The sequence below is a fragment of the Oncorhynchus tshawytscha genome, linkage group LG03, assembly GCF_018296145.1.
Source record: "Oncorhynchus tshawytscha isolate Ot180627B linkage group LG03, Otsh_v2.0, whole genome shotgun sequence".
Taxonomy (NCBI): domain Eukaryota; kingdom Metazoa; phylum Chordata; class Actinopteri; order Salmoniformes; family Salmonidae; genus Oncorhynchus; species Oncorhynchus tshawytscha.
The window spans coordinates 8,219,849-8,235,643 of NC_056431.1; the positions used below are offsets into that span (position 1 = coordinate 8,219,849).

The window sequence follows — 15,795 nt, forward strand, 5'->3', positions numbered from 1 at the left end:
CAACTTTTTTTCAACTTTTACATTTATTTTTATTTACAATGACAAATGAGGTAGTTAATATAGATGGATCTTCATCTTACAATTTATGGTTGATGAACACACAAAGCAAATCATGTATAAATTCCCTCTATCATGCACCGGGAACAGGGTTGGAGAGAAAACATAGAGGAGGGCAGCTCTCCGGGAACAGGGTTGGAGAGAAAACATAGAGGAGGGCAGCTCTCCGGGAACAGGGTTGGAGAGAAAACATAGAGGAGGGCCGCACTCCGGGAACAGGGTTGGAGCGAGAACCTACAGGAGGGTAGCTCTCCGGGAACAGGGTTGGAGCGAGAACCTACAGGAGGGCAGCTCTCCGGGAACAGGGTTGGAGCGAGAACCTACAGGAGGGTAGCTCTCCGGGAACAGGGTTGGAGCGAGAACCTACAGGAGGGCAGCTCTCTGGGAAAAGGGTTGGAGAGAAAACATAGAGGAGGGCAGCTCTCCGGGAACAGGGTTGGAGCGAGAACCTACAGGAGGGTAGCTCTCCGGGAATAGGGTTGGAGACCCCTGACATACAATAATTCAGTTTTGGTCTTTATAAACCACAATGTAAGTTGAATTGAGATCGTTATGTTATAATGTCACGTAACATCACATCTGGAGGCCCCAGAAATTGGTTGGACAGAATGTTTTCTTTTCTATCATCTTTTCCCATCCCGAGATCCAATGTCTTTAACCCCGAAACACCAACCCTAAACCCCCTGTAGGCAGTTCTCTACTACCTGTACACTCATAAACACACACATTCCTTATAATACACTTTCTTCAGGCTGTTGTTATACATTTATAGGGATAACTTCTACAAAGGAAATGTCTGATGATTTTCAGTAAGGCCTTTTTTCAGGGTACATATCCTTCTCCCTAACCCACATCCCCCTTTCACCATTTCTTTTAGGACCCTCCCCCACCACCCATACACCCCTCTCCACACACACTGTCAATCCCTCTCCTAATCTTTACAGATGGTGCTTGATTGACCAAACACTAAAGGACCTTCCACCCCCTTCTGCCCTGCAGGTCTTTCTTTCCCTTTTGTCCCCTTTCCTCCCTCCTTCCGTACCTCCCTCCCTCTCTCCCTGCTTCCCCGGTCCTGGCTTGTTGGGATCTGCTCTCACATTCCTTTCTCGTTATCCCAGCAGGTTTCAGGAACCATATTTGTGTTTTCATCTACTACAGTTGAAGTCGGAAGTTTACATGCCCCTGAGCCAAATACATTTAAACTCTGTTTTTCACAATTCCTGACACTGAATCCTAGTAAAAATTCCCTGTTTTAGGTCAGTTAGGATCACCGCTTAATTTTAAGAATGTGAAATGTCAGAATAATAGTAGAGAGAATTATTTATTTGAGCTTTGATTTCATTCATCACATTCCCAGTGGGTCAGAAGTTTACATACACTCAATTAGTATTTGGTAGCATTGCCTTCAAATTGCTTAACTTGGGTCAAACATTTCGGTAGCCTTCCACAAGCTTCCCACAATAAGTTGGGTGAATTTTGGCCCATTCCTCCTGACAGAGCTGGTGTAACTGAGTCAGGTTTGTAGGCCTCCTTGCTTGCACATGCTTTTTTAGTTCTGCCCACAAATTCTCTATAGGATTGAAGTCAGGGCTTTGTGATGGTCACTCTAATACCTTAACTTTTTCTGTCCTTAAGTCATTTTGCCACAACTTTGGAAGAATGCTTGGGGTCATTGTCCATTTGGAAGACTCATTTGCGACCAAGCTTTAACTTCTTGACTGATGTCTTGAGATGTTGCTTCAATATATCCACATAATTTCCCCTCCTTATGATGCCATCTATTTTGTGAAGTGCACCAGTCCCTCCTGCAGCAAAGCATCCCCACAACATGATGCTGCCACCCCCGTGCTTCACGGCTGGTATGGTGTTCTTTGGCTTGCAAGCCTCCCCCTTTTCCCTCCAAACATAACGATGGTCATTATGGCCAAACAGTTCTATTTTTGTTTCATCAGACCAGAGGACATTTCTCTAAAAAGTATGATCTTTGTTCCCATGTGCAGTTGCAAACCGTAGTCTGGCTTTTTTATGGCGGTTTTGGGGCAGTGGCTTCTTCCTTGCTGAGCGGCATTACAGGTTATGTCGATATAGGACTTGTTTTACTGTGGATATAGATACTTTTGTACCTGTTTCCTCCAACATCTTCACAAGGTCCTTTGCTGTTGTTCTGGGATTGATTTGCACTTTTCACACCAAAGTACGTACATCTCTAGGAGACGGAACACGTCTCCTTGATGAGCGGTATAACGACTGCGTGGTCCCATGGTGTTTATACTTGCATACTATTGTTTGTACAGCTGATTTCTTTTGATTTTCCCATGATATTAAGCAAAGAGGCACTGAGTTTGAAGGTAGGCCTTGAAATACATCCACAGGTACACCTCCAATTGACTCAAATGATGTCAATTAGCCTATCAGAAGCTTCTAAATCCATGAAATCATTTTCTGGAATTGTCCAAGCTGTTTAAAGGCACAGTCAACTTAGTGTATGTAAACTTCTGACCCACTGGAATTGTGATACAGTGAATTATAAGTGAAATAATCTGTCTTCTAAACAATTGTTGGAAAAATTACTTGTGTCATGCACAAGTAGATGTCCTAACCGACTTGGCAAAACAATAGTTTGTTAACAAGAAATGTGTTGGGTGGTTGAAAAACTAGTTTTAATGACTCCAACCTAAGTGCATGTAAACTTCCGACTTCAACTGTATGTTTATAGATAGTCCATCCTTCTCTCCCGTCTAAGATATACAGACGTGCACAAAGGTACACACGCAGGTACATAGGTACACAAATGCTTTTTATGGATCTATAGTTTTTAATGGATCTAAAATTTTTATGGATCTATAATTTTTGCAATTTGACTAGTAATATCGCTGACCTTGCTGCTATCTTGGACAGAGTCTGTGTTGCAAAATAGATTTTATCTAAGAGATTTTAGGTTTATACCTGGATAAATCGTGTTGAAAAGAACATGTAAACACCAGAAACACACAGTAATAGTAAGTTATTCTGTCAGAGCAAACAAAGCATGGAGTGTTTTGAGTGTAGTTAATTAACAGAAAGTGTGCGTCACAAAGTGTGCCTCTGAAGCGTAGGATAGGGGCCAGCAAGTAAACATTTAGGCTGGAAGCCAGGCAGTGAAGGCCACCACTTATCCCTCCTCTCTGCACTACCAATCCCCTACTGCAAAAAGTACTTACACCTACAATACTTTAGTATTTTTGATAATGGTAGTTTTAATAAACTAAACCAAGTTAATTCTCACTGTATACAATAGCACTATGGGCATCTTTATTTTTGAAGTTGAAGCACCGTTTCGTGATCAAGTCTATAAATATGAACACAAACACCTTAAAATGTGCTCACACATCCTTTTTTTAACCAGGAAAAAAACAGTAGAAAAAATACTCCATGCAAGCAATAACTGTGTCTCGTAAACCACCCCCACTCAACCAAATCAAATCACATTTTATTTGTCACATACACATGGTTAGCAGATGTTAATGCGAGTGTAGCGAAATGCTAACCAAAAGTAGCATACCGTTTCAAGTGTGTGACCTTGTATTCAATTAGAAGACAAGAACAGCAACAATGACTACAATGACCTCTCCCCTAAATCAGGTCACACTCCTAATAACAACCTCTGTGTTGAAGTGCACTGCATGAAACTTCATTGAAGGTGGGTGAGTAAGTTATTGAGTCCCAGTTTGTTTCTGTTCCTCCTCTACTGGAAGGCCGTGTTTGGGTGAAGTGTCCTACACTATAGTAAACCCTGGATGTATTTGTAACGGTCTGGCCAAGGAGAAAACAGGAAAACCACAAGCATTCTGCCAGTCAGCACTTCTTCTCACATACTATACTGCAGCTCCTGGGTGTCTCTGGCTCTGGCTGAAGCAACAAAGGGCTCCAGCCAGCAGGTGTTGGCATAGCAAAACCTACAGTAACCCCCGACAACTCCCCCACAGAGATTTTAACTCTTACTACCCTTCCTCCCCCCTCTTCCCCCATCTTGGTGCTGGAACACAAACCATCACCACAGGAGCCCTTTGGCAAAAGAAGGGGGGGAAAAACAGTCTTTTATCAGGCGGCTTGTTATTGCAATTCATGAGCGAGTGAGACATGCACGTTCACGCCTCACACAAAGACACTCTACCACAGGTGAGGAATGGGTACTGTGTGATTAAGAGGTGCAAGACAATGGTCATCTGTGCATCACAGTAGGGTTTCATATGGCTAAAGCCGTCAGCACCAAATGGGCTCCCTGCCGTGGGCAGCAAGGGGCTGGGTGTAAAGAGGGAAGTGCTGCAATGAGGAAAACATACATACCCCTCCAGCACTAATGAGAGGTTACTATAGTTCAACAAACTGTAGTCCACTACCCCGGTATGCTCCAACACAGAGAATGACCTTCTAGACTTACTTCCCTATTTTAAGAATAGTGCAAATAAAGCCATAAGACTCTCGAGTCAAATAACTACAAATCTGGTGTTTTCAGAGTTGTGTCCATGTGATTATTTACACCAAACCCCGGTACCACACCAAACATGACACACACATGCACACACACACACACACACACACACACACACACACACACACACACACACACACACACACACACACACACACACACACACACACACACACACACACACACACACACACACACACACACACACACACACACACACACACACACAGACACAGACAGACACAGACTGACACCCACAAAAAGAAGAAGTTGACATAGACTTTGCCAGACTTTGTAGTTCTTGGACGTGGAGTTACGTATAGGCTATTCCAGTACAGTAGAGGTTTGTTGACCCCAGCTTCTCTCTGTTGGAGACAGCACGGAGGAGCACTAATATAATGGACTTCTATCAGATTTACATAACAGTGGACAAATATGATGCTGTGCATTCTGTATCACATGATAACACTGATAACACAGATCTGTGTGTGAGGTCAGTGAAGGGTAATGGCACTGAAAGTAGATCAGAGGGGAAGAAGCGCACATGTTAAAGGACTAATTTATATATTATGAAATTGATAGGTGTCAATAAGGATTTCATCACACAGCTTTCATCTATTCAGAGAAGTCAGAACAGGGATGACTTCAGGGAAGGGAGGAGGGAAGGATGGAATGGGGCCCAAATACTTGCCTTGCCAAAAAGACTAAGGGCTGGATTCACTCCGTATTGCCAGAAGATCTGCTTTAAAATTCAAAGGTCATTGAATGCAGTCAACGCAACGGTGGGAACACTGCCTTTAATTATTGGCCACAGATCTTCAGTGTTATGGATTGAATAGAGCCCTAAATGGACTGGTCTGGTGGACTCAGAGACAGATCTGCACTGTCAATGCCGTGCTGTTTAGTGATGCCACTGCAGAACTGTATCAATATCTTAGCTCAGTAGTATCTTGTGACCTAGTTTAATGGCCATAGTCCACTTTAGGTCTGTATCTCTGTGCACTCACAGTCTGATGATTTACAATGGATATTTTATCACGAATGAATATCACATTATAAAACCTAAGGCAGGATGAAAACCCCCCCAGATCAGACTGTGAATTACAGATCTAGTCAAATACATACATTCCCACAAAATCTGATTAAATACGTGATCATGTGTGGTTTGAAACCAGACAGAACATGGACCATACCTCAGCTGGACTCTCCGAAAAAGGGAGATGGGGGAGTGTTGGGGGAGTGTTGGTTAATCTGGAGGAGAAGGTGGGAGTAGGCCACTCTTGGCGTGCTCTTCATTGGGCGATGCGGGGTCACCATAGGTCAGAAGTGGTGACTACTGATTACGTCAGCGTCCTGGGATATATAGAGGGACTCCGTCAGTCTGTCAGACACACTGGGGTTATTTTCTCTCTGAGACAGAAAACAGGTAAGATTAACCTACTTATCACTAGCATTTCTGGAGACTTCCTTTCATTGTTTTTACTTCAAATGTCTATCTTTGCATGTGTTTGCTCTTATCTGAGCAAACACATAGGTCGGTATATCTGTCACTTTTGTTCATCAGTTTATTTACTAAAAATAAATGCACGAGAATGTCGCCAATGCAGTTGTTTATTTTATACCCCAAACTTTCCATAAAATCTATACCAGTCTCTCAAAATCCATTTGCGGTATTGTGCCGACATCTAGGTGTAGTTATACAGTGGGAAAGACATCCAGCCTACCTTCTGTTTCTGAGCGCCATTCCAATGCTGAAGACAGATATTATTATAATAAATGGTTATGTTAGTCTACTAATTTAATCAAATGCAGGTCAAGTTTAATCTAAAATGTAAACTGTAACTTTTTTTTCTTGCTAACGAAGCCACCAATCGAAGATGTGTGATGGCTAGAGAACGCAAAGGGAGCTGTCCACTGTGCTGACCGCACGGGAGCGCTCTTTCAATAGCCACACATGGAGCTGAACGGTTTCAGCTAGAACACATAACAGCTTTTGATCATTTTCACTTGTTTAGCACAGCTCCTGGTGAAGCCTTGACAGCGTAACGCTTCAATTTTGTTTTAACTCATAACTAACTCATCATGCAAACCTTTTTATTTTTTATGATGGAGGATATTAAAGGCAGGGTGTTTTGTTACTAAATTTGTCCTTCGCTTGCAGCCAACAGTTAATATGAAACTGTCCATTGCCATTGCCGTGTTGATGCTTGTGTTCGCCGCACACACAGGTATGAAGCCCTACCCTTTTAGGCATCCATTACACTCTAACTCTATCTAGTCATTACCATTGCTCCTTCACCTCCTTCAATACTCGCGTCAATACTAATGCATTATCACTGGTGACACGTGTGTGATGTTTCTCTATCACACAAACACATGCACATGTACATGCATGTACACACTCACACAGCCTCACACACACATACACTTGATAACAGTCGATACAAATCCATTACAACTAAATGCCTAAGTCTGACCTCAAATACACATCAATACAAATGTATTATTATGAACACACATGTACCATCTCTCTCGCTCTCTCTCTCTCTCTCTGTCTCTCTCTCTCTCTCTCTCTCTCTCTCTCTCTCTCTCACTCCACCTTTCTGTCTTCATGATGAAGACCTCTGTCTCTCTCTCTCTGTCTCTCTCTCCACCTTTCTGTCTTCATGATGAAGCCCTCTGTCTCTCTCTCTCTCTCTCCACCTTTCTGTCTTCATGATGAAGACCTCTGTCTCTCTCTCTCTCCACCTTTCTGTCTTCATGATGAAGACCTCTGTCTCTCTCTCTCTCTCTCTCTCCACCTTTCTGTCTTCATGATGAAGACCTCTGTCTCTCTCTCTCTCCACCTTTCTGTCTTCATGATGAAGACCTCTGTCTCTCTCTCTCTCTCTCTCCACCTTTCTGTCTTCATGATGAAGACCTCTGTCTCTCTCTCTCCACCTTTCTGTCTTCATGATGAAGCCCTCTGTCTCTCTCTCTCTCCACCTTTCTGTCTTCATGATGAAGACCTCTGTCTCCCCATTTTCCTGACTATTTCCAGTTCTCTGTTCATACTTCTAACACTCTCCCCTTCTGTTCATAGTTCTAACACTCTGTCCTTCTGTTCATAGTTCTAACACTCTCCCCTTCTGTTCATAGTTCTAACACTGTCCTTCTGTTCATAGTTCTAACACTCTGTCCTTCTGTTCATAGTTCTAACACTCTGTCCTTCTGTTCATAGTTCTAACACTCTGTCCTTCTGTTCATAGTTCTAACACTCTGTCTTCTGTTCATAGTTCTAACACTCTGTCTTCTGTTCATAGTTCTAACACACTCCCCTTCTGTTCATAGTTCTAACACACTCCCCTTCTGTTCATAGTTCTAACACTCTGTCTTCTGTTCATAGTTCTAACACACTCCCCTTCTGTTCATAGTTCTAACACACTCCCCTTCTGTTCATAGTTCTAACACTCTGTCTTCTGTTCATAGTTCTAACACTCTGTCCTTCTGTTCATAGTTCTAACACTCTCCCCTTCTGTTCATAGTTCTAACACTCTGTCTTCTGTTCATAGTTCTAACACTCTGTCCTTCTGTTCATAGTTCTAACAGTCTCCCCTTCTGTTCATAGATCTAACCCTGCCTCCTTTCTCTCTCTCTACAGAGGCTCAGGAGACTGAGAAGACCATTGAGGAGCATTTCACCACCTTCAGCAATCAGATGAAGGACCTAAGTGAGGACCTGACCGTCAAGACCAAGGACATAGTTGAAAAGATTGGGGACAGCGAGTTCATCACCAAAACCAGGTACACGCACACACACACCCCAAAACATAACCCAACATTAAATTAATTGGAGATCTACATTAGTACTCTGAAATAATTAAAGACTGAAATGACTCACTGTGTGTCTGTCTCCCCATCTCCAGGACCTGGTTCACTGAGCAGTTTGACAAGATGAAGGCCAAGATCGATGAGACCTTCCCCAAGCAGTAGTAAGCCTGTACACCTCTGACCCTGCCTGTCTGAGAGCTCCCCCTCCCCCCACCACTACGCTTCTTGCTCTGTCTTGTCTGGTGTCGCGGTTGCTGTGACGCTGATACTTGCGTTGTGCCGACAGACACCAAGGTTATATTCGACCTCTATGAAAAGACCGACGTCATCTCTGTGTAATTGTTATGGCTTGCTTTAATAACCTGGAACACAATGAGCTGAACAATAAAGATACCTTTGTGATAAAACTATATTTGTGTGTTGTTATATTATGCATTTGATTTGCTACAGTAAGAAGTCAACCTGTTGATTTTTAAAGAGACCAATGAGTCAGGCAATGACAAGTTAGAAGAAATTCTGAACAATGAGTTTGATCAACATTGATCTTGATTTGACATGTGTCTCTTCAACTAATATATGAGGGGCACATCAATCAATTAATCAAATATATATAAGCTCTTGTTACATCAGCCGATGTCACAAAGTGCTGTACAGAAACCCAGCCTAAAACCTCAAACAGCCAGCAGTGCAGATGTAGAAGCACGGCTTTATAAGGATATACAGATATGAAGACCTGTACACATAATACAGACAGTATGCATAACATGTATTAACAAAACTGTGCAGAAAGACCAAACAATCACTTTGTCTCTGTTTATGATGCATTGTGGGATAGGTGTAGGATGTTAATGTGGTCAAAGTGAATGGTCAGCTGCCCAGTATGACACAGGGGTTAAAAACACCATCATGGTGGCCAGAGAAAGAATCAGTGCATTCTGACTGAAAGATACTATACTTAAAAGTAATCTGCAACACATGTAATTTCACATTTTGCCCAGACACTCCTCTAACTGAGATTCAGCAGTAAGACAAGTGTCTGTCAATAGACCCTTTCTTCCATTCAACATGTTGGTTGTGTGCAGCCTTGAAAAGTATCTCTATGAACAATGTTCAATCTCTTGAAACTTCATGTTCTTGTGCTAAGATATGCTTCCCCTTAAAAAAGATACAAACTTGTGTCACAATCACAAATGGACTCTGGATTGATGCTGTTATTGAGCTCTCCTTATCAATGAACACTGTAAAGCAATGCAACAGACACACTTTGATGCCCTGGATATAATGTATCACTCTTGATATCCACACATCAAAATAGCTTTATTGAGAGACACTAACCCGGTCAAATAATTCTGCAGAATGAATTAATAGCAGAGAGTGTTCTATGAGAGATAGTGGTCTATCCATCTATGTCAATAGCAGACACCAAAGGGCAATTGGGAGCACTACAATTGCTACTGGTCCTCCATTTCACAAGGTCCATTCTAAAGTCACTGTTTATCCTGAGTTAATGATTACTATGCTGTCCCTGTTTACTGGGATCTGCTCCTGTGTTTGACCAGAGGTCAAGGGTCAGGTATGGGGGGTTAGAGGGGGTCCAGGGGGCAAGAGGGTTGTGCACCCCACCAGGTAATACTCATATTTTCACCCTATTCTCTGGTGGAGTGTCATGATAGTGGGCAGCTTTAATCTGCTCTCTGTACCCTCTTCTCACAACAACCAACTATTGGTGAAAGAGCTGAAGAGGCGAATGGACAAAGGGCATCAATGGAAAAGCAATAGTGGGAAAACAAGATTTGAAAATGACATCCACAGTTAGTCATGTATCAGTGTGTCATTCAGCATTGAGCCTGAAACTGATGTGTTGCAGAGAGAGAGAGAGAGAGAGAGAGAGAGAGAGAGAGAGAGAGAACTTTGGAACTCGTCTTTAATAAAGGACCTTTGGATAGCTATCCAGACAATGTTGAAATTGAAAACATTATGAGAGATTAATGTAACCTTTTGGAAAATGCAAGGATGAAAGTTTAACTTGAGAGGCTTTTTTAAATGTGTTGCTAGGAGTTAGTGTTTATTTTGCACAAAAATTGATACTGTAGCAGCTGACACAAGTAATTTTTCTTATTTCAAGATATTTTGTGTTAACCCTTTTTTAGGTTAAAATAAGCAAAATTATCTTCCAATGATGTTAGATAATTCATATTGGTCAAATATGTATATATATATAATCTAAAGGGAATTATCACTAAATATATTATATTTCGGCTTGCTTACATTTAGGTGTTTGCAGTATACCCCAAAAATATTTTTCAGAACTTAAATAAATAAAGAGTATCGAACCACTGGACTACTTACGACTGACTCACTGATCATCCAAGCCAATCCAATCAGTCCATCACTTCCCACCCAAAAACAGACCCAAAAACAGACCTTGTTTCAGTGGTCACCGAAACAAGAACAATGTACACAGGTAACCAAGAAAAAGCGCTGTGAGAAGTCCTCTAATTCAAATAAAGTGACTTGATTCCACCAAACAGATTGACAATACTGAGAACAAACACTAAGGTAAAACGCTCCCTAAAATGCTCTTTCACTTACTTTGAATTGTGTAGTTTCTAGCTGTTTTTATACTGGAGGCTAGCTGTTATGTGTGATAATGTTGATTACAGAAATATATATACATATCAGTGATACATCATTTGAATGTATGATTAGTTTTGTTTGGGGTGATGAAAAATGTATAATTTCAATAATTTCATTATATGTGATATATCTTTTCTAAATGAGATGTGTATTTTAGCCAAATCTTCCCATTTTGTTTCGATGACAGATGCCAGGGAAACTGAAGCTAGTTGCTCTCCTCTTGCTCATTCAAGGTGTGGCTGTGCATTTCAACATGTTTTACTCTCTATCTAGTCTATCCTCCATTGAACTGTTGACATGGACTGGTAGTCTGTAACCTACTGTAACCTACTGTAACCTACTGTAACCTCTCTCCTCCATAGCATGTGTGTCCATAGTGGCCCAGACGCCAGCCCCAGAGGACTCTGTCTCTGAGGGGGTTCTGCAGAGGGCATCAGAGACATACAGGTACAAACAGACACACAGTCACTGTGGCCGACCATGCCGTTTTAAGGATAAGGGGTAAAAGGCGTGCGCTCAGTAGATACTGATTTATTCTTGTGTGTGTGTCTTACAGGGCAGCCAAAGTTAAAGCCCAGAGAATAAGAGAGGCGGTGCAGGCCTTTGCTGGTGCGTACTACGAGGACCACATCAAACCAGTGGCTGATCCCTACATCTACATGGACTGGGCCTCAGCCTCCACCAGTTCCTTCTGGGACAGAGTCAAGGAGAAGATCGACCAGTACAGACCCATCTAATGGCAACTGAATCTTAGGCAGACGAACACCCACCCAGCTCACTGCCAGCACATATACTCATGCAAGGTGATACTAGGACTGATTCTATGTTCATATGCACTAGGGATTACAACTAGGACATTTGTGTTACAATGTTTCAGAAGAGCGCTTCAACACGGTTGTATAATTTGGCCGGTGAACGAGGACACCCGTTTACTAGTGTTTCATCAACCACAGCACAAGGGTTGTGATAGTTTTAAAACTGCCATAGAGTGTATTAGTAATCAAACCATTATGGCTCACATATTGCATCTAAGTGAGTCAATTAACTATTGTGAACCACCAAATGAATGAACACTAAATAAAATAAATTGTACAATTATAGTGTTGTGCCTTTTCATAAACTTTCCCTTGACACCGTCTACACTGCTCACATTCATCATTCTCTGAACTGAATGAAGTAGAAACCTGAGAGAGACTGAGAATATTTTAGAATGGCAGAGAGAAAGCAACAGGGAGGGACGGACGGACGGACGGACGGACGGACGGACGGAGACAGACAGACAGACAGACAGACAGACAGACAGACAGACAGACAGACAGACAGACAGACAGACAGACAGACAGACAGACAGACAGACAGACAGACAGACAGACAGACAGACAGACAGACAGACAGACAGACAGACAGACAGACAGACAGACAGACAGACAGACAGACAGACAGACAGACAGACAGACAGACAGACAGACAGACAGACAGACAGACAGACAGACAGACAGACAGAGACAGACAGACAGACAGACAGACAGACAGACAGACAGACAGACAGACAGACAGACAGACAGACAGACAGACAGACAGACAGACAGACAGACAGACAGACAGACAGACAGACAGACAGACAGACAGACAGACAGACAGACAGAGACATCAGTGATGGGAGTGATAGCTACAGACTGTGCTGAAATCAGTGTTATCTCGGTGAGAGTTGACAGTTGACATACAAGGTTCAGCAGGGGTGTCTGGCTGGAGGGGAGATGTGTGTGACCTGCAGGACGTTTCTCTCGGGTCTCTCTGTGTGGACTGCAGACATCGATCCTGGAACACAGTCAACACACTCAGGGCTCTGTTTCATTCAATCAAAACCATAATCTGACTAACTGGGATACATGAAACACATTCAAATAAACAGCGAGAATGGACCTTAGTGTGAATAAACCGTTGAGATACTTTTTTGTTAGACATTGTGAAGAGTGTTTTGTTGTTGAGTTCGTGAATTCTGAATATGTGCAAGAATACAGATTTCAATGAGTTACATAGAGGCAGTAAAACATACTGGTTTATGTTCCACACAAATGTTGACAAATCAATTATGGAAAACTTTCAGACAGTTAAAATGCTTAACACGATCATTCATTAAAAAAAAATCTCTTTCATGCACTGATATGCAAACGTTTTTGAGGAGAATTTAGGCTTTCCTTCGTATGCAGAATAGGGCATTGCGGCATAAATAGATTTCAGAAACCAATCCAAGTGATAATCTGGATGCATTGCATCACCTGTCTCAAGTGCAATGGACTTTGTTTAGGCGAACGAGTGTGTGGATGTTTGTCCTATAGGTACAGTGGGTTCGTGTGTGTCTGGTGCGTGGGTGTGTGTGCGTGCGTGTGTGTGTTCGTGTAGGTGTTTGTGTGCGAGCGTACCTGTGCGCATACTCATTAGATGACGTTTGTTTACTCTCCTCCCTATATCATGGTGCCTACTTGCCCAGATTTCTTTACAGACAACTCAGCCACCAAAGGAGACTGTCATTTATTTCACTGGGATCTGTACACCCACTACAACAGGAGGTCGTCTTTTTCTCTCTATTCTCAACTTTTATACATATATTATTTCAATGCTCTAGTATCTCTAAACATATTAATGTATTAATGTATTAATTATTTATTTTCTCATGCGTTTTAAGATGCATTTTCCTTTAGTATCAATTATAGTTTCATTGATGCCTGATCAGAAATGTGTGATTTCTAGTCTAATAAATAGACAGGCAAAGCATTTAACTTCATCTAAATAATGCATATAAATTCCTATTGCGTTTGTCTTTTTCTTTCAGAAATGAACGGAAAGTTGGCATTAGCCTTAGTGCTTGTACTCCAAGGTAAGACCGAGAACCTGCAACACACACCCTGCAGAACTCAAACCAGATTTGTGTTTTTTCATCAGAAATGAATGCTTATAGGTAGCTTCATGTGCGTGTAAAATAGTGTTTACTGTTCTCAAATGTTTCATTCATAGATTTTAGATGTGTATGAATACCTTTTTTGTGTGCAAAAATGCTATATATCCATTGTTTAGCTGGAATGGAAGGTTCGTATCCTGTATACTTGACTGTGATATGTGGTTGTCTCACCTAGTTAGCTTAAGATGGATAAGAGCATCTGCTAAATGACAAAAATGTCAAATATAAAGGTTTTACATACAGACATCATATTACTGTGTTGAATATTTTTTGGTAAAAAAATTATTACCGTGTATTGATGTCACAAATGTATCATTTGTACAGTTCTTTATAAAAAATGTATCTATTTGTCACATTTGACTGTGTAAAACCTGGCTGTAATAGAACTTCTTTCTGTGAGAGAGGCGGATATGTAACATTTTACTAAAAAACATTATTATTTGTCTCTGAAATGAAACCCTCGTGATATTTGAAACAAAGACATGGCTGTCATTGAACAACCCCAATGCCATGATTAGATAGTGAAAAAGCACACCGATCTCTTACATAATGTCTTTAAACAATAAAAGCAAATTTACCAACATTTATGAAAATGGATATACAGTGTTCATTCCAGCCGTTTCTACAACAGAAGGTAACAGCTACCTTTGAACTGCAGCTGTGAACATGTCAGTGACAGTGAGAGAATGTCAGCCAACAGGAATGCATAGCACAGTTAGTTGTATGTTTATCTGAGAGGTGATAGGCTTTGAACTGTGATGGACTTGTGGAGGTGATCGACCGACCACGTTGAGCAGTGACACTATGGGCATCAGACCCCACTGCTACACAATCTGCAGGGGTAAGAGAGACCTCAGATGTCAGGTTGAAATGGCCTTTGATTATTTCAGCTGAGTTTACTCATCACGAGAGGGATCAAACCAAGTGACCAAACTATCTCCATTACACAGACACTAAATCAACCTTACTCACACACACTGCCTGGTTATGCGAAGCATTTACTATATTAGGGCTATTTTGTGGCTATAGTTAGTCCAGTGGTTTTAGATACTGTATAACAGCAGTCAATCAAGTTAAGCAAGTGCAATGAATGAATAAAAACTATCTCTTCCCTGTCTCCCCTCCAGTCTCTGTGTGCCTGTGTCAAGTACCAGAGCCAGACAAGGAGCTGGTGGAGAAGTATGAGGCCATGAAGTCTGTGTTCTACAAGAGGCTGATGAACGCCTACAGCAAGGTGCAGGCTGCTGTGGGGCCTTTGACTGAGAACCTGGGCAAGGGCCACGGCCAGGCTGCCAAAGACTACATCGAGGAGCTGCAGGGCAACCCCAAATTCCTGAGCGCTGTCAAGATCGGAACGTGAGTGCCCCACCGCGACACAACCAAGTTAACTTGTCGCGCCGATCCAAACCCTGCATTGAGTCAGTCTGTCAGTCTGTCAATGTCCTGTTGTCCTGCTTGTTTGTCTGTCTCTCCGTTTGTCTGATTTACTGTCAGTTCTTCAGTCTATCTGCCCATAACTTTGAAATAGGATTTCAAATTATTATAGGATCTTAGATATTGGCCCTTCATGCCTATCAACATGTTAACTAGATATTTTACCATTCTCTATTAACCAGTGGACACATCAGAACTTAAAATACAATTTCAGGTATTTCAATTATATTTCACTACATTACAGATCATCTTTATTTGAAAAAGCAAATACTTGGAAATACACTTGGAAAGTATTTTAAAATACTTAAATACACTGGATCAGATCCCATGCATTTAACCAAGGTATTTGAAATGCTTTCAAATACAATTTGAAAAGCTACTTGTTTTAGTTCTCAAATAACCATTCAAATACTCAAATAAAAGTACTT

At 41.6% G+C, this 15,795-nt stretch overlaps 2 protein-coding genes across 2 annotated transcripts; both read left to right on the forward strand.

Moving 5' to 3' along the window:
• Window positions 1-5,829: 5,829 nt before the first annotated feature.
• Window positions 5,830-8,747, forward strand: LOC112226616 (apolipoprotein C-I). Its single transcript, XM_024391072.2, has 4 exons — window positions 5,830-5,954; window positions 6,690-6,756; window positions 8,169-8,310; window positions 8,433-8,747. The coding sequence occupies exons 2-4, from the start codon at window positions 6,702-6,704 to the stop codon at window positions 8,497-8,499; spliced, it is 264 nt and encodes an 87-aa protein (XP_024246840.1). The 5' UTR covers window positions 5,830-5,954; window positions 6,690-6,701; the 3' UTR covers window positions 8,500-8,747.
• Window positions 8,748-10,765: 2,018 nt separating this feature from the next.
• Window positions 10,766-12,069, forward strand: apoc4 (apolipoprotein C-IV). The gene is made up of 4 exons (XM_042320126.1): window positions 10,766-10,896; window positions 11,162-11,207; window positions 11,337-11,421; window positions 11,531-12,069. The coding sequence occupies exons 2-4, from the start codon at window positions 11,162-11,164 to the stop codon at window positions 11,709-11,711; spliced, it is 312 nt and encodes a 103-aa protein (XP_042176060.1). The 5' UTR covers window positions 10,766-10,896; the 3' UTR covers window positions 11,712-12,069.
• The last annotated feature ends 3,726 nt before the right edge of the window (window positions 12,070-15,795 follow it).

What these genes read in the sequence shown, in the direction of transcription:
- LOC112226616 (XM_024391072.2), top strand. Translation starts at nt 6,702, where the DNA reads ATGAAACTGTCCATTGCCATTGCCGTGTTGATGCTTGTGTTCGCCGCA. An exon ending in TGTGTTCGCCGCACACACAG is followed by an intron (nt 6,757 to 8,168) that starts GTATGAAGCCCT and finishes CTCTCTCTACAG; the next exon opens with AGGCTCAGGAGACTGAGAAG. An exon ending in GAGTTCATCACCAAAACCAG is followed by an intron (nt 8,311 to 8,432) that starts GTACACGCACAC and finishes CCCCATCTCCAG; the next exon opens with GACCTGGTTCACTGAGCAGT.
- apoc4 (XM_042320126.1), top strand. Translation starts at nt 11,162, where the DNA reads ATGCCAGGGAAACTGAAGCTAGTTGCTCTCCTCTTGCTCATTCAAG. An exon ending in TCTCCTCTTGCTCATTCAAG is followed by an intron (nt 11,208 to 11,336) that starts GTGTGGCTGTGC and finishes TCTCCTCCATAG; the next exon opens with CATGTGTGTCCATAGTGGCC. An exon ending in AGGGCATCAGAGACATACAG is followed by an intron (nt 11,422 to 11,530) that starts GTACAAACAGAC and finishes TGTGTCTTACAG; the next exon opens with GGCAGCCAAAGTTAAAGCCC.